Source organism: Fusarium vanettenii (genome assembly GCF_000151355.1).
Source record: "Fusarium vanettenii 77-13-4 chromosome 13 genomic scaffold NECHAsca_76_chr13_2_0, whole genome shotgun sequence".
In the NCBI taxonomy this organism is placed as follows: domain Eukaryota; kingdom Fungi; phylum Ascomycota; class Sordariomycetes; order Hypocreales; family Nectriaceae; genus Fusarium; species Fusarium vanettenii.
Genome location: NW_003315813.1, coordinates 5,677 through 28,346, shown reverse-complemented (window position 1 = coordinate 28,346; position 22,670 = coordinate 5,677). Strand labels below are relative to the sequence as shown.

The window sequence follows — 22,670 nt, the reverse complement described above, 5'->3', positions numbered from 1 at the left end:
CTGCTCGTCAAGCCTACCACAATTCCCCTCTTTGACTCTATGGCTGGTTAGAAAAGCATTATGGGTTGAACTAGCATGGACTTGATCATCTCAGATCTGTTCTCATTCACGTAATGAATACCCTATACTTTAATCTGTTCTTTCTTATAGTTGCAGCCCGGCCCTTGATGTCTTAACTGAGCTTAAAGATCGAGTACCCTACACGAAAAAAGAAGCACGGGGAACCGGGCCGATCTCCCAGTCCGCAAATCATGCCACTTATGGCATGCCAAGATCTTACTGAAGGATTGTGGGTGAGATTCCCTACGCAGTAAACGCCGAAATTACCAGGGGGATGATGATCCCTGTCGAATTAAATTGCCTTCGCTAGGCAGCTGTTCAGTTTTAAACTCATGCTACCCTTTCACTCTCATATAATCTCTCCAAGCTTTCTTCCGCAACAATCGTTACAACACATTGTCATTTATTAAGACTCTAATCACTAATATCACAACCCTCCTTCATCGCTCGAGCAATGCATCCCTCATCATCCCTCGCGGCCCTCGTTGCCCTGGCCGGCTTCTCTTTGGCAAACCCTAACGGCTGGTCCAAGACCAAAGAGGCGGTGGACAGTCCCACAAAGCTCGACGACTGCGGGTGCTGGCCTATTTATCAGGCTATGCTACGATGCCAAAAGCTGAAAGGCCCCAACGCCGACACCAGGGAGTGCGTGTGCATCCCCAACCCGGATGGTTGGTATACGTCGATGGATGGCTGCCGCACGTGCCTGTCATCTGGATCAGAGAATGAATTCTTCGATAACACGGCTCGCCTCGTTACTCAGCTGTTTGTCTCTTGCACAAACGCGGGCGGTGGCGTCACCAGTGATGGTGTGAGCATCTGCGCCAGCAACTATTACCGCGAGGCGTGCGTATCTCTTGGCACGGGTGGCCGGGCCAGCTGGGCCAGCTTTGAGGAGTTTGAGTCCAACACAAAGGGAAATTCGTCGTATGTGCTGGATATTGAAGAGTATGGTGCCGACGAGGAGACGTCTACTTCGACAAAGAGTACGACTGCAAAGACAACGGCCGTGGAGACGGCTACTGATTCCGCCAGCACTACCGAGACTTCGAGCACAGCGACAAGCACTGCTACTAGTACTGGGGAGCCTTCTACTACTGGTAGCTCCACCACAGAGAACGCCTCGGGGACAGAGTCAGGTTCTGCATCGGCTGCGACGACCCCGTCCTCAGCTATCAAGGTTGCGGATGCTAGGATTGCAGCTGTCATTGGGGGGATGCTGGCGGTGGCATTTGGAACTGTATTGTTTTGATTAATGCAGCCATAATATTTAGTTCCTGGACAGCTTTTGTCTTTCATGGCTTATGGTCTCCAGGGGGAGCAGTGATGATAAATCGTATGATCAATACTCTAATTATCTAGTTGAAAGGAAAGACTAGGCATGGCGTTCCGCCTCTTCCTGAGGCTCGACATCCGTCATTAATCCATTTAACAAATCATCCACCGCCTCAGACATTCCCCAGCTTGAGATGTTAGCCACCCATTCCGCAAATCTTTCCGTTTCAGTAGAGCTCGGCTCCATAGATGGCGGCAATGATGGCTGTTGGCTGCCTCGATTTGCCATCATCGAGGTGGTGCCGCTGCAAAAGGCCTCAAAAATGTCTCTGTCAGGGGCAGCCTTCTTCCACCGCTCAGCTATTACCACTAGCAGCATGGTGCAGCTCGTGAGGATGGTGCTCATTTCAGTGATGCTGGTCTCTTGACGTAATTGAGCCGAGGCACAAAGACAACGAAGGTACGTTAGACCAGCCGAGAAGACAACGTGTAGGGTACTCCAGGTGTAGTTGACTGCGCGTCCGATGTATTGTCGTCGATACCCAAGACATTTGCTCGCGGCGGCTTTGGCACACTCCAGAACCACTTCGCCGTTCATGTCGCCCTCTTTCCCAGTAATCAGGAATCTGTAAAGAATGGCAATTATCTCGTTGTAGTTAAGGTCGTACCAGTCTTGTGTTGCAAAGATGGACAAGGCGGGATCAGTACGGGTTGGGATCGGAGGAACAGAGCCAAGCCAATCATCAATCTAAGTACGAAACATGGTGATCTTATGGTCTCTGGTAGCCTGGTCAATCTCACTGTTGACGTCGGAATAGAGGGATCCATGTATTTTGGCCCAAATTCGACGAAGACGGAACACGTGCAGTGCGGTTGACGTTGTTGTGCATGCTTCGCTTGCCGGATCCCTTGGACTCGCTAGAAGCTCGGTTTCGGTTATGTTCGCATCATCGATGTCCATGGGCAACTGAAGAGTTAGCACACAAGTATTAGTGTCCAGCACTTGTGGATAGGCGACCACCTACCTCAGCATCGACCTCTTGCAGAGGAATGCCCAAGGGACGTCCCAAACGTCAGAGCAGCTACACAGTCGATGCCAAAGGCACACCAAAAGACCCTCTTTTGCAATTCAGCCCGTAGAGGGTCTGAGACCGAACCAACCGCTTGGAACTGCGGTGATATCCAAGTTCGATGCATTGGCGTAATGCGAGACCTGATAATTTCCTACTTCACCTTAATGTGCGTCATATCCTATCTGCTGCATGACCTACCAGACAGATGGCCAACGGAGCTTCTTAGGGAGTACATGGTATAGGACAGAACTGCCTGTATTGTCTCAAGGTTATTACGAGACAAGATGTTGTCGATATATACTTGAGCTGACGCGTATAATCGCTCAAGATATTTTAGTGATTACTATCGGCTTTTTATGGTAACGGGTGCGTACTTACCTATGACAGGGAACCCAAGCTCCAGAAGCAAGGCCCCAATGGCATATGTCTACAATAATAAGTCCGCATTCTTTCCAACTAGACCGGGCCTGGCAAATCTATTATTTTATCTGACTCGATCCTCCATGCTTTGCTGGTCGCCTTGATTTGCAGTATGGGCAGATCTGCGCATCAGGAGAAGTCAGAGGATACTTCGAGACTATATACGCAAGTACTGCTGACACGGCAACAGCTTATCTTGGTTATCTGGCGAAGATAGTAGATGGTACAAATTCAGACTTTTAGGGACATACAGCCTGATAAGACATAGACGCTGTTTATAAAAGAATTCAGGCGACACCCCATGCATCCACATAGCTAACATCAACACGGGAGAGTAGAACTTGACCGAGATATCTTCAATGCCAAAATATACAGGAGACATCTCAGGGCTTCAAGTCTGGGAGCATTCTAAATTTAGTTAAATTACCGGACATGAAATACCCGACACCAGAATTCAGCGAGGAACTGGCCAGCAACATGGGCATCGACTACACCAAATTCCTTATTATGCTCGAGTGGCTACGGAACCTCGGTGTGAAGGAAATCCTCAAGTCACCGGCTAGGCATCGCCTTCTCTTATCTTGTCAACGGACTAGGGACGGGACGTACTGTCGAGGCGCGGTACGGAGCTCATCTTGGTTGAGATGACGCCTCCGCAAACAGCAATTCCCACTCCACTGGATGGAACTCTTTTATGACATACCCAGGGCCCCAGAGAGTAGACTCAGGCGAGAATCAAGCGGCCCTGGGTCAGTAAAAGAGTCCAGAAGTTCGTGGAAGAGCACTTCCCGTCATTGGTCGACACCACTCTGGCTGCGAATGAGCAACTCCTAATGGCAACGTCCATACTACAGAAGGCGACCTTGTGCCTCAAGAAAAGCCCAACTCTATCATCTACACTAGATCCTTTTGCTGTCATCTTTTAATCTCAATAGATTAAGCGTAGTGTCGTGTCGGACACAATGCGCTCATTGTCCTCAGTATGGAAGGCACTGCACGCCGCAGTTCGAAGCTCGCACGTCTTTCTCCGGTTACACTAATCGTCAGGCAACTCTAGGGGACTATCCATCATACATAATCTAATTGCTTGGCCTAACGGAGAGCAGAATTTGAGCACTCTAGAGCCGGAGAGCCTTCCCATGCATGGGTGATATCTCCGTCCAAAATGGACCAGTATTGGCATTAACATATACCAGGGCCATGGCGTCTGGATTCACAACATCGCGCTCTATCCTATTGGGCAGTCCATCAAATCCGTTTAACAGCCAGAATTTATGTCGTCTCTTCCTCCTCAGGGGAAGAGGTTCACTCATTGTTTCGTATCCGTCAGGTCAATTAATCCCTATTGTGTATCTGCCTAACTAATTGACTCGGTTCATCTGAACGACAGAGGAGAGAAAAAACCTCCTTAAAGAAACCAATAGAAGTGCCGTCCAGTGTAGTTCGTTGCGAGGGGGGCAAAGGGGCGCTGTCGTCAAGAATTGCTCGTACACCAATGATGCAAACTAGCAGTCGCCCTCAGAACTCATTTCGGTGGACATGGCGGCTGCCAAGCCAGTTCCAAAGGCACTTTATCGAAGATGTATTCCTGCTGTCTCAAAATCGTCAGACGCAGAACCGGGCTAAAGGTAATCATCATGATGAAAATGGTGAAAGATATGACCGGCCAGACATCTCAAACCATCCACCAAATGTTGCGAATCGACTCATCCTCGACAATGAAGAAACTCATGATTGTCACGGCATATGTATCCCTCACCCTGAAGCCTCAGACAGGCTGGCTGCCAGCCAGTGCGCCATGGGCTCGTTAAATGGGCAGCACGCTTCCCTTGCGTGGTGCTTCACTTAATCTTGCCTAAATGACCGCAGAGCTGCCTGCCAATCATCTCGCCAGTGGAGTTGACCCCTCCATAACATTTCTCGTGGAAGTTTGTGATGTTGCAGTCTTGAAAGCGAATGTTAGCAGAAGACAAGCAGTCAGGATTTGCGAGGACAACCGACCACACGACACAGCCACTTTCATCTGCACTGAGACGATCTTCTGGCTCAGTTCCCATCAAGGGCCGGGCTGCGGCTGTAATAAAGAACAGATTGTCAACACATCATAACACCATGACCCGATGTTAACACAGTGGCCTTTTTTGAACCTTCTGCTGCGGCAGAAGGGTCATACCTAGCCGCATGGCATCAGGATTGTTGCACCTGTATGCATTGTTGCCACAAGCGTGGGCGATAGGGGCAGCAAGCGGAAGAGCTGTAAGAAACTTCATGAAGGCAATGAAGGGTCTCAGAAGTGGTAAGAGAAGTAGTGGCGGTAGTAAGTTTTGGTTCAGTCAAGAACAATAAACCATCAGCTGCTTATTTGACTCATCAAACCCCCAATCAGGGAGTATAAATCGCTCTCGGTCCTATTGACCGTTGTGCTTTCAATGTAACTCAAGATGATCTCTTTCAAAGTGTCTAATTCAGACTCTATAGTTGTACTCTCGATCAGTAAAACGAGCCAAGACTGGCCTAGAAACTACAACTCCAGACCCAAGTGATTATCTCTAATGTTTAAAAGAGCCCTATCACATATTAATTAACACCAAGAGACAACACTTAAGCATTGCTCAACCTACCATGACCCTGCCCAGTGCACCTTGCCATTAAGGCTCTTACACATAGCCTGACTGCTAGTGTTATCCGGCACCACATCTGCCGCAGCGAAATTGTCGCTGCCGTATGCGCTTGTCTTATTGCGGATGAGCTTCGCGCTCACTGTCTTTGCAAGGCCTCTGCGGCGGAAGGGCTCCTAAGGGCTGTGAGTAGTTGCGCACGCTGGACATAGTCTTAACTTGCCTCGCAGTGAACGCTGCACAATGAGCCATCCACGGCTTATCCCCTTAGAACATGCCAACTCCTCTCAGAGATTGCCCAACTCACCTAAAAACGCCCAAGCCTTGGGCATCCCGTCCTCAAGTTTAATAAACACGCTCGGCAGGGTTAACAGCAGCTCACTGCTCCACATCAGTACATCTGCCCCCAACCTGGCCTTGTGACACACTCACTCACAGGAGCAAATGCCCATTTTTTATTCATCTTTTTTTGACATAAAGGGCGCGGTCCAATGCCAATGCCCCACCACGAGCGGATAGACAAACCCAGGAAAGTCTCTCCTTCCCAGATGCCATCACCCTCTGCGTGTTAGAGACTGAGCAACTAACTCGCAGTATCGGAACTAGAGAGGCAGAGGCTTTTCTTCAATTCTTCACTTTTCAAGGGCCCGCCTGAGTCCCGCGCATTGCCATTAACCCTGGCTACAGGCGTTGTCTCACACCCACCCGCATAGGTATCTACGGGAACTGTCCTGACCTCCTGGGGGGCAGTCACTTGTCAGACATCGGCCTGGCTCTGGCCAATGTCGACGACGACAACTTCGGCTTCTGGGCCTTACAGCACCCCAATAGTGGCCAGTCCCAGCCGACCCTCTCAGACAACGTCGTCTCCTCACATCCTCTACCCCCCGGTCTTACCACTGAGTCGGCCGACTTCTGCAATGCTTTCGTTTGGATGACCCCTGAGAAGCCTTGCGGCCACTGCTCCATTGGAGGATTCTCTTGCAAGATCATCCAGAAGGGTTGGTATAAGGGTTACTGCACCTCTTGCGTCGCTCTCCGATGCGAGTGCAGCTTCGGCCTCGCCCCCGAGCCCCACGGCCAGAGGGGTATGAGTATGACCCTCCCTTCTAAGCCCCGGCTTTCCATTGGCGAGCATCCCAACCTCATCCCTCACGATGCCGTGCCCCCCATCAGTCTCCTAAGTGCCTCCCTCTCTGAATCCTCCCAGCAGCCGTTTTTCATGCCCTCTTCTGCCGAGATGGGTCCCCTCGACCATGGCTTAGACACGCGCTGCCCGCCGCCCATGATCGGCACGCGCTTCTCTAGGGAGTCAGTCGAGATCCTTAAGAACTGGCTCTCCTCCCATAGCCATCACCCCTACCCCGACGAGAAAGAGAAGGAGATGTTGCAGGGCCAGACAGGCCTCAACAAGACCCAGATTGCCAACTGGCTTGCTAACGCTCGCCGTAGAGGCAAGACCCAGCCCACCAAGCTCACCCCCCCTCATGTTCGCAACAACCGGGCCGACCCTATCGACATCCCCCACCGCCCCGGCACACCTGCCTTTGACAGCAATACTCGCAACATAAGTCCGCTGGAGCGTTGGGTTGACTCCCCTCCTGAGAACGAACCCGCCTCGGTCACCGCCATTGCCACGGCCGTCGCCTTGAACTCGGACATTTCCTTCGCACTGAACAGCCCGCATAGCTTCGCCTTCTCCGACGATAGCTCCAACCGCTCATTCTACAATATCTCATCCGCGAGCAGTGCTGGCACTTCCAGTGGTGGCTCCTTCGCTTCGGCCTACTGGCATGGCTCCTTCGCTTCGGCCTACTGGCATGGCTCCTTCGGCTCTGTCGGCTCCATGACCCAACAGCGCAGCCACCGCCGTCGCAGGAAGAGGGCCGCCCCCAAGCGCGAGAAGAAGACCTCCCTAGCCACCCCTCTCAAGACTTTTGAGTGCACTTTCTGCACCGAGACCTCCAGGACTAAGCACGACTGGCACAGGCACGAGAAATCACTCCACCTCTCTCTCGAACGATGGATCTGCGCTCCTGATGGCCCTCGGGGTCTCGATTCCCAGAGCAACCGGATCTGCTGCGTCTTCTGCGGCGAGGTCGAACCCAACGATGCCCACATCCAAAGCCATAACCACTCGGCCTGCCCAGAGAGGTCGCTTGAGGAGAGAACGTTCTTTCGTAAAGATCACCTAAACCAACACCTGAGGCTCGTGCACGGTGTCAAGTTCCTCGACTGCATGAAGTCCTGGAAGGTCGCTAGCCCCGAGATCCGATCGCGCTGCGGTTTCTGCGGTATCGTGATGGATAGCTAGTTAATTCGAGCCGATCACCTAGCGGAGCATTTCAAGACAGGTAATACTATGGCTGACTAGAAGGGCAACTGGGGTTTTAATGCCCCTATGCTTAGTATGCTTGAGAATTTTATTCCGCCGTGTACGTAACCCCTTATATGTCCCGTGGACCAATTTGAGGCAATTTCTGACTTTGATGGCTTTTAATGGATCTGATTGAGAATGAACGCCGCTCTCCATTCCCCTTTATTGCCAGCGGCGCGCCGGTTGAGACCCCCAGGAGTGCCTATGACTTGATCAAGCTAGAACTGGAATATTTCACGGTGAACCACGAGGAGAAGATGGGCACTCTTCCGAGCGACGAGGATATGCAGCTCGAGGCCTGTCGTATCATTTTCGCCTCTGAAGTCTTATCTCTCCAGGGCATCTCGGCCACGTCCTCTTGGCTACGTGACCTTCTGATGGCCTCAGAGGACATCACTCGCCAAGCCCAGTTCGGCCCTATGCGTCAAGGTATTTAGAATAAGTTATCTATCCTTAAGAATAATGGCGAGGATAACCTATTTGAGCAATGCCCACTTGAGCAACAGCTCCACGAGTACCTGCGGGCGAAGCCCCTCCTGAGTCTTACGACCATGGATGATAATGAGCTCCAGCTGGAGGCTTGTTGCATCGTTGGCCGCATCGAAGAAGCCGCAACCCCACCGTCCGACTTTATTGCCGACTGGCTCATCAGACTCACCACTTCCTCCACCAGCTGGCTGGCCAGCTTCCGCCAGCACGCTCAGCTTCCGAGCACCGAGGACATGGCCGACTGTAGCTCCAGCCCAACCGCTCCGAACGTCGTCGACTCCACCATCCACAAGTATAGCAGACTAGAGCGGTCCTTGGGGAGTATATAGACGCACAGCGAGCCATGGATATCGAGCCCTCGGACGAAGCCCTCCAGCGCCAGGCTCGTATCATCATCTACGAGTTCGACGACGGCTGGAACCAGACGGCGGCGGACAATATTGAGTGGCTCAACGCCTTCAAACAGCGCCACAGCCAGAACCCGAAGAAAGCACATACATTCGTCACTTGCGACAAGCCAGAGACGATGACGCGCCAGGCTCAACGCCGGCGGCTTAATGCGGTGGCGCAGACGCAACCTGCTAGGGCATTGTCCGGAGGCTGTTCAGCGGTGACCCCTGCCGCAGTTGCTGCGTTCCTCGGTGGGCCGTCGGGACAGGCGGGCAAGCAGGGTGCGTTCCTCTTGACCGACGCCAACTGTTACCGTCGTCTCGCTCGCGAGTTGACTCGCTTCGTCTCGTCCACCATGTCACCCAACAATCCGAACTGGCATGTGCCGACTGATGCCGAGATCCAGCATCAGGCTCGATGGATTTTGTTCGACGAGTAAGTGCCACAGTACACCAGATCGTATACCCATATTGACGGGACCATTGTCCAGCGATGACCCCTGGAACCAGACCGCCGCTGACAACGCCGAGTGGCTCTTACGATTCAAGCGCGATGCTGGCATTCTCCCTCCGGGCCCCGGTCTCACCCTCGGCACGAATTCATGGAACCTTTCCCAGGGCGGCACGGGCTTCGCTCCTCCATATGCCTTCCCGGGCAAGAGAATACTGCACGCTGCTTCGACCACACCGGCCTCGACCGACATCTCGGGCGGTACAAATACACTGCCTGCCATGGCCGCATCCACCGTCATCACCAACCCGACCACCGGCAGTTCGAGTTCTCCCAGGTCAGATAAGGTCGAGATCTTCGTGCGCGACAACATCAAGCCCTTCGAGACCAACCAGGCCGCACTGGACAAGTATATTGAGACATTCGCCTCCCGTTACGAGCGCCCCGCCGCCGTCTTATGCTCGCGCGAGCTCGAGACCGGCCTCGTCAGATATGTCAAGGCCGATATCGCTGGCGGCACCGGCTTCCCCTCAGATGAGGCGCTCAAGCTGCGCGGCCGCCACATTGTCGGCAGCAAGGAGACAGCCGCTGACGACCCCACACTTCTGGGAAAGTTCAAGGTGTGGGTAATGTCGCAGCTCCGTCCGCCGCAAGAGCAGCAGCAGCAGCAACAACAACAGCCTATGACCATTCCCTCGGCCTTATGCTGCGATAGTAATATAAACCTAACCCATGAGGAAATAGACAATGTTCTTACTAATATAAGCTTTAAGTAATGGATAAGATAGCAATATAGACCTAGAGGCAAATAGCTTAATTTAATAAATTAAATACTTTATTAAAAATACTTTTTTTTTTTTAGATACTACCTAGGGATATACCCGGGAAGCCATTGCATAAGGAAAGCCGGATTGCTGAATCACATATTATAGAGAAGGACACTTCGTGGACCTGAATCACGTCTCAAAAGACTCCTTCAACTCGAACTAGTCACATCCAGCTCTTACTATCCGTCAAGATCGTTCAGGGCAAACTTCCTAAACCAGGGCCAGTATGTTCTCTCTGACCACTGTGCCAGCCGCTGGAGGACCTTGATGATCTGGCATATCCCCTTCAGCCCATCAGTCGACCCAAAAGCCAACTTGTGCCAAATGATGGTCTGTCTGCGGCCTATTTCGTCGAGGACTTCGCCCCTTGTTGCGGCCAAAAATGTCCAGTCATGGCCCTGCACAATAATCGCCGGTAGGAAGCACAGCTCATCACGCGCCAGCTGCGAGTCGTTGGTGAGCCGGTCAAGGCGGTTCCAGTGGGCTGAGAGCCATACAGTCTGTTGAGACATGGCGGATTGCCAGTCCTCGCCAGTTAGCTTTGTCTCGATACTAACGCTGATAGGACAGGCACGAAGAGGGGCAAAGTCTGTATGGTTGATAGACCCATGCGACGAGAGTTGTGACTTCTTAGATAGATAATCCGCTGCGCGAGTGCCTGGTATTGGCTCGACAAGGAAGCAGAAGTCGACTCTTTTCTTGTGCTGGGCTGCCAAGGTCATGGGAGCATCCACGGCGCAGATCTGGGCCGTCGTACTGTGTCATTGTTAATATGTCAGCTTGACTCTTGAATCTTGGTCACTCACGCATTGACGACGTCAACCAAGATCTCTGCTCCATCCACAGAGAGCTCCTCAGTCTCGTTTCTGGTGATATTGGAGTGCTTGAGCGCCAACTCCATCAACGGATAATGCACGGCGCAATTCCAGCCTGCTTCAGAATGGCCCTTGTCTTCGCACTTCTGGGCCTTGCTCCATATCTCAACAAGAGCGTCGATAGGGGGCAATCTCCCCAGGGCCTGTCGCTCTCCAGAGTGGTCCACCCGGCTCGACCGGAGGACTTTACGAAAGAGGGACTCGCGATCTCCGCCTGCCATGGCCCGTTTCTCAAACTCAATCTAACTCAGTGTCAGTACTGAAAGTAATGGACTGTAGCCACTTGTTTGCTCACCTTATCTTCAGCGGTAATCAGATTGGACCCCATACTGTCATCCCTGATAGCCTCGAGCATCTGATCAAGAGCATCTGGAAGTGGCTCGGCCCCATCGAACGAGGGATGAGCGACAAGCCTGTCCATGCGCATTACAGATATGGATTTTTTTTGTAGGGCTGCTGTTCCCGCTTCTGGTGGTTCGACTTCGTTTGGGTATAGATTCAGAGGTTGCAGAATTGGCATCGCTGAGGCCAGACGACGATAATGATATCGTGTCACTTGTCCTTATCGAATACGTCTTACGCGGAGTCGCATCCGGATCCGGCCGTGGCCTTTTAGAAGGAGAGCCATTACCATCTGTCATTGGAGGCGACAAGGGGCGCTTGGCAGGATGGTTGATTGAAGCGCGCTTGAGGGAGTCCTTTGAGGCGCACCAGGGAGAAGGGGACAGATCAGGGGGCGAGGATTCTTGAATTGCAGAAAGCCAATCGATGATAAACTGATCAAAGGTCTGGGAGGCTGTCATTCTCGGTTGCCGTGATGTCTTTCACTAACTGGGTTTGGTGTTGGTAAGCGTCTTCTGTATATCTGCCGTCCTGTTATTGTTGTTGTTTTCATTGCTATTGCTTTACCCAAATTCGTACTAGCGCCGTTGTCAGTGGCGATGGCCAAATACATCACGTGTCATCCAGCTCTGGAGGCTGTGCGGTCCATCACGTGATCTAGCTCTTCTTCTCGAGTAACAACCAACACTAAAGTCAAAGGTTTTAGAAAGACTTTTACGACGCGGAAGACACATTTGAACTTGATGTATTCTTTGAAAGGGACCATTTATAGAAACTACTTGACGCTAACGAGGAGGCAAGGATACGATAGAATGAAATCTGTTTGCTCATTTACCCTACACTCAGCACAGCAGTTATGTGCTGTGCTCTTTAATGTCCTCTGCCTCTGGTGAGGGCACCAACACTGCAGTAATGGTGCGAATAATGAAGTGTATGAATAGAAGTGGCAGTTAGGGAAGAATCCATCATTGGATTTAAACAGCGTTTCTTTGGACAAACTATAGAATAATCTTTCCAAGGCTGATAATCTGCCTTATAATAAGAAGCCATTATGCTCTATTATCTTAAGCAATGCGCTAATATGATATTATGAGCTAGCAGGTTGATAAAAACTATGAAATAGCTGTTCCTCTGGAGCTTAGTCCTCCTTTTCCATCTCACAAGTTAAGGGGGACTCCGTACCGTGACTAATACCCAGCTTCGAGGGGGAGATATCCCTCCTAGACTTGATTTCTGCCTCCTTTCCCAAGTCTCTCAGCTCCTCCGGAATCCATTCCAGTATCCGGTCATCCGTAATACCCTCGAAAGCCGTTTTGCCACCCTCATCCTCGTCATACAGATTGACGCCCTGTCTCATAAAGAGCTCGACAATAAAGGCAATAATGCGAAGCCGACAGTTCATGTACCGGTCCAGATGCTTCGGCTTGGGCACGCGCGTCCAGCTGCGCGTCGTCGAGGTGAACCTGTCACTCATCTTTGCGTGCAGCTGGTCGGTCCACTCTCTGGCCCTGTCCGTCAAGTCTCCGCCAAAGTCGAGACGGTGTCCAAGGCTGACTGCCTTTTCCAGAACCGCGCGGTCGGGCGTGCCTTGGTAGAGGCGGCACACCCGGTGGAGAATCGTCTCGCCTCCTTCAGTTTCCTTGGGAGATAGACGCTCGTTGACCAGCTTCTCGGCGATGCGGAGCGTCTGATACAGAGTGCCAAAGGCAAGGTACTTCTCAACTCTTGTGATGCTAAAGAGCCTCCAAAAAGGGCATTCGTCGTCTGAAGGACGTAGATTCACACGATACGCTGGGAGAAGCATGTCTACCGCCCATTCCAGGTTCGTATAGTAGAGGTTATCGATAGCCCAGTGGAGATAGTGCTGTCCGTCAGGTGTGTAAAAATCTGGAGGCTCTGTATTGGCAAAAAGAGAGGTGAACTTGGCGCAGCGTCGATCCCACCAGAATGAGTCGGTGGTGGCCTCGGCCTCGTGATCATTGTGAAGTGGCTGAAAAGTCACCTGGAGGGAGCTGTTGTGCTCGATGCCATTCCAGTCGAAGTTTGTTGGGGGAGATCCCAGGAGCAGGCACTGGACAACTGATGTTGGAGGATACTCTGGAGAAAGTCGACAAACAGCCCTGCAGTCAGCCCCAAGGGCAAGAAGGTCCTGAAAGATCCTGTCCGAAACCATATCGGAAGCTGCAAACATCAGGGGGGTGAAGCCCTCAGGTCGCAGAGAGGGTTGGTCGACATCAGCGCCGGCGCGTATAAGGGGAATAATGAACTCATTTTCAAAGTCAGTTGGGCCCGCACATTGACACAGGACCTTCGTTATAGGGCTAACGGTCGAGATATTAGTAAAGTTTGGATCGGCCCCTCTGTCCAGAAGCATTTGAGCCGCCCGATATCTACCGAGTTGGAGGGTAGTGTGTAAAAGAGGCCCGCCATGATCAAGAGATGTGTCTGGGGAAACGCCAGCCTCGAGCAGGACACCAAAAAGCCTGTCCCGGTCGATGGGACAGCGATCTCCATAGTCGAAAAGATCACTAGTGCTGACTACTAGGTTAAGGATCTGTCTGTGTTGTGCTGGTTCCATCACATCCGGGGAATGTTCGAGTATGAGCTTGACTACGCTCAGGTAACTGGTTGCAATGGCGCCGGTCATGCAGCCCGTGTTTCGGTTCACCCGGGCCGTCTTGGCCCCATTCTTGAGAAACAGCTCAACGAGCGCATGGAGCTGGGTTTCCGTTAAGCCGGGCCACAGGCTGTTACTGTATATGCTGCAGGATGAGAGAAGTGTCTCCAGCGGTGTATATCCGTCTGCGCCTGTATGGTTGATGTACCTTGCCGCGCCGGCTCCCAGAAGGGCCTCTGCCGCATCGATAGATCGGACATGGCTTATGACGGCTTCGTGGGAGTAGTTTTCGCCTACCCCTTGGAACCCATGCCATTCGGATAGATGGCGGGTGGGGAAGTCATCTGGCTCGGGACCTGGGCGACGTCTCTCAATAACTCTGGCGCCGTAGCTGAGCAGGAGCTTGACCATTCCAACATGATCTCTCCTAGTAGCTAGGCTCAGGGCACTGCAGGATGAGCACTCGGACTGATAGAATAAAGGAATGCGGCCGAGTTTTTTTGTTGGATGGACTGTAACCTCGTAGGAGTAGTCGGTCAAACCACGCTCGTATGTGTCAGGCCAGTTTGGTTTTCGCTGGAATGGAAGAAGACGTCGGTCCGGATCGAGGAGAAAGGCGGCATCTGGGGAAGCCCCCATGTCCAAGCATCGCCTCCCGATGGCCAAGTCGCCAAAGTAGCAGGCCCAAGATAGAGAGTTGTATATACCGTCATCGATGTCTCGCCGTATCATTATTGGCGTCACAGTCGAGGCGAGGTTTCGGCATGTCTGGAGGAGGTACTTGATATCGGCCTGGCCAAGGTGATCTGTGACGGAATTGATGATTTCATAAGGTAAGGAGTTAATTGAACAGCTTGTTTTTTGTGACAGACCACGGAGTTGGTGAGCCATTGCCACTAATTTCTGATAGACGTGGTTGAAGAGTGAGAAAATTGAGCTGAGGTCTACGCCATTCATAAACGCTGCTTAGTGAGGTGCGGTGCTCTGGCCAATGTATATTAGCCAAATAAATCTCACTTCATCCTTTGTGGTTCTACTACTTAGTCCCCGATGACTGAATCTCACTGCATGCTTCGGGGATCCACCACCTGGTGCCCGATGACGCTCGCCGAACCTCGGCCGAATCATGTTTCAATACGTAGCATTGCTTTGGGAGCTGGTGCGATACATGGGTCCTCATTTTGCGGCCTGTGGCTTTCTCTGTGAAAGGAGTCAATCCAGTCTGGTGTAACAATAACACGTTGATTCCACAAATCAGTGACCCCCGAGCCTCATGCTACAATAGACTGAAAAGTACAAGCGTACAAGAATTGGACCATGGTGTTGAATTTATAATTCTGACAATAACAAGTTGTAGGATCCGACATACAATGAACGCTTGGGAGGCAGATCGAGGTCAGGGGCTCCAGAAAGGCGGGCGTCGAAGGGCAAAAGGAAGCCTCCGCATAGTTCGAATAGTTAATAGAGACGAATAAGACTGACGTCATTCATTGCGAGTCAACGGCATTCGTACGATCCTGGGCTCCTTGTTCACAGTTGTGCGATTAGGTATGCCCGCTTCGTCGTGAGGGGAACCCAGGAATAATCCCCAAGGGTTGCTAATTGATATGAACAGGCAGATTCTGTGACTTAAATGAAAAATCTTGAGAGTTTTAACTGTTTTAATGGCGGTAATATAGAGTGGTGCTGAAATCCTGAGTTGTTCTTCTGGCATTTATCATGGCTGCGGGCTTCCACAGAATAAGGCCCTGATGCCAATCGTCTATCAGTCTATCAGGGATTTTAGCTCGGGACATTATATCGCATAAAATTAGCGTACCCACCGTTATATATTAAAACCCCGTTAAGCTCAATACCACTCCTTCCCTCACCGCCTTCCCCCGTAGCCGTTAAAGTCATCGTGATGCTAATACTCGAGCCATAGTGATATCGCCCTTTAATAATCAAAATAAGGCTATCGAGACGCTAGAATTTCTAAGATGCCTCTGCATTCCTAGCTCCCACTACGAAATTCAATGGCACGCATAGAGTCGCCGGCTAAAGCGTTAATAGCGCCGTCTAGCCAGCCATTAAGGTCCGCGTTAGCTATAGGCGAGGGATCTAAAGAGCGAGGGGATCACCAACGTAAAGATAATACGAGGAAGTCAAAGAATCCGACGAGTTAGCATTAATCTAAGGAGCAAGAGATATACTTCCTCGAGAGACTATTAGAAGCTTATCGTCAGGGAAAGCTAAAGGTAAAGAAGGGGTCTACCTATAAGTTACTCTTTAAGATATTTATCCCTAGCTTCTAAAGGAGGTAGCTAGAGGCCTAATAGGCCCTAAAGATAATAATAATAAAGATTATATAGATTAGGAGCTTCTAGCGGGCCTTTAAGGATATAGAATACTACTCTAGATCTCACTATAAACATAAGTCTAGTCTATTATTAATAAGTAAGGACGATAAGAATCTCTATATTAAGAAGTATAGTTCTTTAGGGAGTAAGATCGCCACAGAGGGTCTACCTATCTCTAATAATATTAACTTCGAGGAATATAATAAGATCTTCTTAGACGATAAGCCCGCCGGGAAATAGATTTACTTACCTAGAGACTATACCTATTGGCAAGGGAGAACCCGCGGCTAGGTAACGTAGATTAAGGCAGTAGAGGAAGCAGTAGAGGAGGTAGCAGCGGCTTACGATATAATAGAGGAAGAGGTAGCAGATAAAGTCGAAGCTAAGGAGGGAGCGGCACTAAGAGACGACTATATCTTCATCTCCTTATCATAGGATATATAGGATAGTTAGTAGTCTCTTCCTATATCGCGGGATTACTCTCATAAAGCTAGAAACTCACCTAGTCGCCGGTCAATAGCCTCGTTGCCTCCCTAGACTCGCTAGCGCGCTCAGAATCGCTCTACCTCTCGTCCTATAAGTAATATACCACTAAATAACCCTTTTATTAATCGTCGAAGGAAGAAGAAGCGTAACGAAGATCGAGATAATATGCCCTAGGGGGAGATAAAGGAGATTCTAATATATTAGGAGACCCAGAGGACTCACAATATAGTTTCTTATGCCCGCCTAGTTGGCTCATAGGATATAAAGAAGGCTATCGCTAACTATAAGGAGGTTATAAAGGAGAAAGAGCTTTCGCTAATAATCTAGGTAATCTATTAGTTCTAGGAAGATCCAGGTAACGCTATGGTATAGAATATATTAGGTTTAATTACTACGAAGGAAGCTTAGATTACGAGGAAGATTAGGCCCATAGCCAAGCCTTATAAGTAAGCTTATAATAATCTATAGTATTAATATTAACCTATATAATTAGATTAGCCTAAAAGCTACTTTTTATATATAAATTAGGGTATTTTTCGATACCTCTATACTAGCCTTAATATCTTCATCATAGCCCTTAATAAAGGGCCTCTTTTTTTTTTGCCGCCGCCGCTCTCACGGCCCCCGCATTCATAGTTATAACTCCTTCCTTTTTACTCTCCGGCTTAGTTAACTTTATCGCCAATAGCCTTACGCCCTCGCCGCCCTCTAATTCGTTCCTCAAAGCTATACTGAGTCCATATCTACGCCGCAATATACTCTCGTATACGCCTACTAGCTTAAAGAGGCACGATAGAGTCAGCACGAGCTCTAGCCGCCTCTATAATATCTCTCTCTTCTTCTATCAATACTTCCTCAAGTAATCTCCTCTCCTCAGCAGGTTCTCTCCCCTTATTTAAGATAAAGTTATATATAGCCGCCGTGGCATATATAATAAGCTACTAACTATTAAGATTATACTTAGGAGGGCAGCTACATAGGATTACGAACTTCCTCTTCTATATACCAAAGGTCCGCTTAATTACCTACCATAGCTTAGTATAGCCATAATTAAATACCTCCTCCTCGCAATCTAGCAGCATTTCTCGGTCTTAGAAGTCTTTTAGGTAGTATATATATCCTATGAATAGCATTAAGATACTATATCTCGAGGGAAATCCAATATCAGCGAGATAAAAGCAGCCACGAGGAAGTATAAGCTTCCACGGGTTTACCTATATAAGGGCAATCCAAAGCAATATAAAGTCATAAATAGAGCCTTCTACACCTGCGAGCACGTATACGAACCGACCTTCGAGGTTAACTATGGCTAGCACATTCTAAGAGACTTAACTCTTCCTCGACCACTACCTTCCTTACTACTTAAGGGCAATAAAGGCACATATATAAATCCTATCTATTGCCCCTATAATACTATTAAACTATATAGAATCCCTATCTAATTCCATATTAGGAGAGAGCTCTCTTACCGTCGGCTATATTACGAAGCGGTTATATAGATAGAGTAGCGGCCCGATAATCTTATAGAATACCCTCGAGACTATGCTTTAATTAATAGAGAAGATCCCGGCTATATTCCTCTATATAGCGCCAAAGGCAAAGATCTAGAGGATAATTAATAACTTCTACTCTAGATATATCTCCTAATTATCGCCGGCGATAATATTATTTCGAAGCTACTTATAGAGGTCAAAGAATATAGCCTTTAGTATATAAAATAAGTCCCTAAAGACCAGCTCCGGGGCCTTAAGTACCTACTTAAAGTATACTCTCGCGAGCTATGGGTTAGTAGTTTAATAGATACCCTACGTAATAGGATTACTATGATCTCTCGGGCGAGGTACCCTTTTATTCTACTCATTAAAGAGGATAAATATCCTAAATAGTCTCTCTTAATCTATACTAATATTATCTTTAATTAGAAGCTTTACGAGAAACTCTTCTTCTATGCACTTAGTATCATCTAGGCGGTCCTAGGCAGTAAATAGGTATATCCTCGCACGCCTCCTTATGCCCATAGCGTCATCTAAAGAGATCTCAGTATCGTCAATATTATTAGATAGCGAGAGGGTATTATCTAATAGCCTAGGGAGGTTAGGTTTATCTATCTTAGTTAATATATATCTCTAAATAGCTTCATATTAATCTATGGTTATCTCATATTAATCTGCGGTTATAACCTTCCTACGTTAATTAGGGAAAGCAGCAGAAAGCTATCTAGATTACTTTAAACGGCAAAGAAGGCGAGCTCCGGCGCCCTAGGCTAGCATAATACATATAGCGATATTAGTTTTCCCCACGTATGCAATTTAGACAGCTCACACTCACACGCACAGCGGCTACAGCTAACAATTTAAGTCAAGCGTATCTTGGCATTCGTCTAAGCAGAAATTGGATATCCCAGTCATCCTCAGATGTACGATTGGCATCAGGGCCTAAGAAGAGGACATGGTTAGCTAGACTTCTCGACATCAGCTACCTGCAATTAAAATGGAAGAATGGACATTTTCGATCAAAAAAGACCAGAACTTTGACGAAAACTCGCTCAGGTGGCAAAAATCCTGAGTTGTGGTGATGTGAGCGACAAACACCACCTGTTACTAGTTGAAGGTCCGGAAGACATCTTATGCTTGCAAAAGTATCGGATGACTTACTCGGAGGGTTCATATGTGATGCAAAATTAGGGATTTTAGGGCATATTATGGTCAAAGTTGAAACGCCGCGAAAATCCTGGATTGGAACGCTTGGTGCATCTATTGCGCACCGTAGCCGGAGGGACGTCTGGAGCTAGGTGATCAAGGCCGATGATAGATTAAAAGCTAATCGGGACTCAAAAGTAAACCATTATTTGGTTTGATAGGAATTCAATGATTCCCGTTACTGGCTATTAGTGCGCTGCGAAGATCCTGAGCTCCTCACCTCGGCAAAAAACACTTAACCTCCCGACAAGGAGAAGTAGTCAGGAGTCGAGTATCTGGGGCCGCAAACGCCATCGATAGAAAGGTAGGATAAATAAAAAAGATTCTTATCAAATTTTAGGAGGTGCGCCTTGAAGGAGATCAAAGTACTGTGGAAACCCTAGCTTACAAGTCATGCAGGTGTAATGGCAATGTTGATGTATAGTTCCGGGCCCCTTCACATGTTAGCATTGCTTTTATTGATCTATCTGATTGATGAGATTCGTACAGAATGCTCAGAGGCTTCAAATCCACTTTATCATTGTGTTCAGTATGGACAAGATGAAGATTAGTGCTCAATGCTGGTATATTCGTAGCTCCCTGTATCCTTCAGAAGGTGGAAATGAATGTCATTGACTGCTCAATACGGCCAGTTGAAGGACGTGGAAATATTGACAGAAAACGGCTCTGGCTGCGACAGTGACTTGGCTCGCCCAAGGATAAACTCCAACTGCCTGAAAGCAGCCGCCGGAGCATATTGCGGTACCATGTGTCCACTCGTCTTGACCGTTGCAAGCGTGAAGCCTCTCTCAGAATGAACTGAGCCCTGAACACTACCGCCAGACCAATTGGGCACGTTCTTGTCATCGTTTATGATGGACGGAAGCATAAACTCATCCTTAGGAGGCTTTTGGAAGCCTTGTTTACCGTTCCACTTGAGTGCCTGGACTGCCAGCGCCGTCGTATTTGGCTGGATGATGTAGTCCGCAACGCCAGATCCGATGAGGACATTACCCGTCTTCTCGATGAGCGTCTGAAGCTTCTTCTCATGCTCGACCGGATCGTAGTTATCGTTGTTGTCGATAAACACCGGACCTGAACAAGACGCCCACTCCTTGGGCGCTGAAGGGGCATGGATCGCCTTGCGGACCCCAGGAAGGTTGAAGAATAGTGTTGCTCCAGGAGGGGTGTATTCAACAGAGGGAAATCCAAGAATATCCCATAGTACGGGGCATGTATCCAGGACATGGTAGACGTTGAAACAGGGATTTATGACGGTATTGATGTCGTCAAAGTTGGCAATGATGTCGCATCCCTGGACTTGCACGGGCTTCCAGGGCATCTTGGGCGGAGGGTAGGTGAGATGAGAGTCCAAGTACGCATCAAGTCCACAGTCCTTGTTGTTTTTGTCGATAATCTTCTTATTCTTATCCGGAATGGCAAAGACACTTTCCCAATGGCGGAAGAAGCCAGGGAACGACGCATGGTCGAAGGCCAGCTTGTCGGAGTACGGCATGACAGGGTCGTAATACAGAGCGCCGTGCACGTCAAAGTAGGTCTTGTCCTTCTTGTCCAGCATGGCCGCACCTACGTAGGGTACGTAAACGCCAGCGTAGCTTTCACCTGTGACGTAAATCTTCTTGTTATGAAGACCAAACGTGTCAACAAGGGTCTTCCAGAAGGTGAGGAACTGAGCTGCAGTTTCTGCGTTGTTCTTGGCGGTGACGCGACCGCTTGAAAAGCCTGTGCCGATAGGATATTCCACCCTGAAGAGTTAGACACGGTGCAATCTGCTGTAGATGAGAAGACTTACCAGATGACGTTGGCTAGTTTGTGCCATGACCAAGCATTGGGCATAGGCTTGTAGGTTCCATACTTCCAGGAGAAGGGCCCGTTCTCTTGCGTGAGGCCTAGCATTTGTCAGTCAAACCAGGTTGCAAAAATGAATTGCAGACCTGCCTTCCAGAGACGAGCACCCGGGCCCTCCGTTGAACCAAATGACTACATCATCCTTGCCACTGGGGTTGACGGTGGGGAAGAACCAGAAGAAGAATTTTGGGTCGTTGATGCCTGTTAGTTTTGGGCTTGCGGGCATCAAGCCAGCGTAGCTTTCGCCGACATCGAAGGAGACCTCAGGGATGCCGCTAGGAGATACATAATAGGCTGAGAGATTAGCTCAAGACTCCCAGACATCGACTGTGCTGCAACTTACGAGCTGACTTTGAGTTGTAGAACTGGGAGTGCGCCGGCTTGTATTGATTAATAGAGGCACCTTGGCAGAGGCTTGCCAGGCCGAAGACGGTAAAAAGGGTTGTCTTCCAGTGCATCTTGGGAACGGAAAGCGACGATGACCTATTGGCTGTGCAGATTCAGGACGGACGTGAGTTTATTATATGCTTTAATGCTCGTAAAAATCTTCCTCATGCTTTCAATATCCGTACATAATTTCCCGATTATCGCAAGTCGAACGACGACGCCGTCCGACTTAGCCGGGCGATCTCGTTATTTTCTCGTAAACGCCCCTGTAATTTGCTCCTGGGAACTTTTGACATGCACAAGTTCCGGAGGAGGCTACAAAAGTACACGACAATCACCTACTACGTACAAAAGATAGCAAATCACAACCTTCATGCTGATACCGGATGTTCGGCACAAGGCTTATCTGCAAGGGTTCACGGCCTTCCTCATTGAGTACAGTAGTTGCGGGGTCAAGAGCGGGACGATTGACTTGACAGCTCGGGGATGACATCATTTCGGGTTAGATGGTCTATTTGGTGATTGGCTACATGGTTATATTGTCCTGAGACTTCTGAAGATAGCTCTGAAATACCAATTAATCATAGAACAGGGCTTCGGGGGCTGTCATGCTTGTTACTCCTTGGGGGGCATTCAAGATCACCCCCTGACATCGCCTATCAGCCCCCGCACTTGGCTGTCTGGAGGCTTAAGATGCCCATGAACCTACCTAGAGAGTAGTCGCAAAAGAGAGCCAAAGGAGGTTTGGGATGGCAGTGAATCCTTTTGAGCGATAGATCATAAATTGTAACTTCCTCGACGCAAATTCGGCGTGAACATGTGGAAAAGCTGGGTTGATCTTGATGATCAGACATTCAGGATGTACCGTTGAGGCTTTCCTGTTGCAAGCAAAAGACGAAGCCCCTCGTCTTGCAGCTAGGGCATCTTATATATCGCATTTCCTATCCTTTCTAACTATCTATCTGTGCCTTTGCATATTACTGGAGCAAGGGGAACGGCATGACTCTTTATGACTCTGCAATATCGATTTCGGAAGATTCCATCAGTCAACCGAGTAGAAGGTACAGTTGAGTTGAACTAGCTTGAGTTGTATTGAAG

General features: G+C 49.3%; 6 protein-coding genes across 6 annotated transcripts; 2 read left to right on the top strand and 4 right to left on the bottom strand.

Moving 5' to 3' along the window:
- Nucleotides 1–435: 435 nt before the first annotated feature.
- Nucleotides 436–1,387, top strand: NECHADRAFT_102187 (uncharacterized protein; the record flags this gene model as incomplete). Its single annotated transcript, XM_003040189.1, has 2 exons — nt 436–1,300; nt 1,346–1,387. The coding sequence occupies exons 1-2, from the start codon at nt 515–517 to the stop codon at nt 1,385–1,387; spliced, it is 828 nt and encodes a 275-aa protein (XP_003040235.1). The 5' UTR covers nt 436–514.
- A 48-nt stretch (nt 1,388–1,435) lies between these two features.
- On the bottom strand, nt 1,436–2,163 carry NECHADRAFT_88008 (uncharacterized protein; the record flags this gene model as incomplete). The annotated part of the gene is made up of 2 exons (XM_003040177.1): nt 1,436–2,083; nt 2,137–2,163. The coding sequence occupies 2 exons, from the start codon at nt 2,161–2,163 to the stop codon at nt 1,436–1,438; spliced, it is 675 nt and encodes a 224-aa protein (XP_003040223.1).
- A 3,831-nt stretch (nt 2,164–5,994) lies between these two features.
- NECHADRAFT_97913 (uncharacterized protein) lies at nt 5,995–9,928 on the top strand (the record flags this gene model as incomplete). The annotated part of the gene is made up of 11 exons (XM_003040188.1): nt 5,995–6,013; nt 6,160–6,493; nt 6,623–7,745; nt 7,783–7,881; nt 7,961–8,175; nt 8,213–8,252; nt 8,282–8,604; nt 8,642–8,714; nt 8,758–9,137; nt 9,193–9,448; nt 9,548–9,928. The coding sequence occupies 11 exons, from the start codon at nt 5,995–5,997 to the stop codon at nt 9,926–9,928; spliced, it is 3,243 nt and encodes a 1,080-aa protein (XP_003040234.1).
- An 89-nt stretch (nt 9,929–10,017) lies between these two features.
- NECHADRAFT_102186 (uncharacterized protein) lies at nt 10,018–11,657 on the bottom strand (the record flags this gene model as incomplete). Its single annotated transcript, XM_003040176.1, has 5 exons — nt 10,018–10,066; nt 10,160–10,735; nt 10,786–11,096; nt 11,150–11,334; nt 11,435–11,657. 5 exons carry the CDS (start codon nt 11,655–11,657, stop codon nt 10,018–10,020), a joined length of 1,344 nt encoding a protein of 447 aa, XP_003040222.1.
- A 677-nt stretch (nt 11,658–12,334) lies between these two features.
- On the bottom strand, nt 12,335–14,704 carry NECHADRAFT_88004 (uncharacterized protein; the record flags this gene model as incomplete). Its single annotated transcript, XM_003040175.1, has 1 exon — nt 12,335–14,704. The coding sequence occupies one exon, from the start codon at nt 14,702–14,704 to the stop codon at nt 12,335–12,337; it is 2,370 nt and encodes a 789-aa protein (XP_003040221.1).
- Nucleotides 14,705–19,779: 5,075 nt separating this feature from the next.
- On the bottom strand, nt 19,780–21,662 carry NECHADRAFT_64790 (uncharacterized protein). The gene is made up of 4 exons (XM_003040174.1): nt 21,529–21,662; nt 21,276–21,479; nt 21,130–21,226; nt 19,780–21,082 (listed from the first exon to the last, which is right to left on the bottom strand). The coding sequence occupies exons 1-4, from the start codon at nt 21,641–21,643 to the stop codon at nt 19,957–19,959; spliced, it is 1,542 nt and encodes a 513-aa protein (XP_003040220.1). The 5' UTR covers nt 21,644–21,662; the 3' UTR covers nt 19,780–19,956.
- Between the last annotated feature and the right edge of the window lie 1,008 nt (nt 21,663–22,670).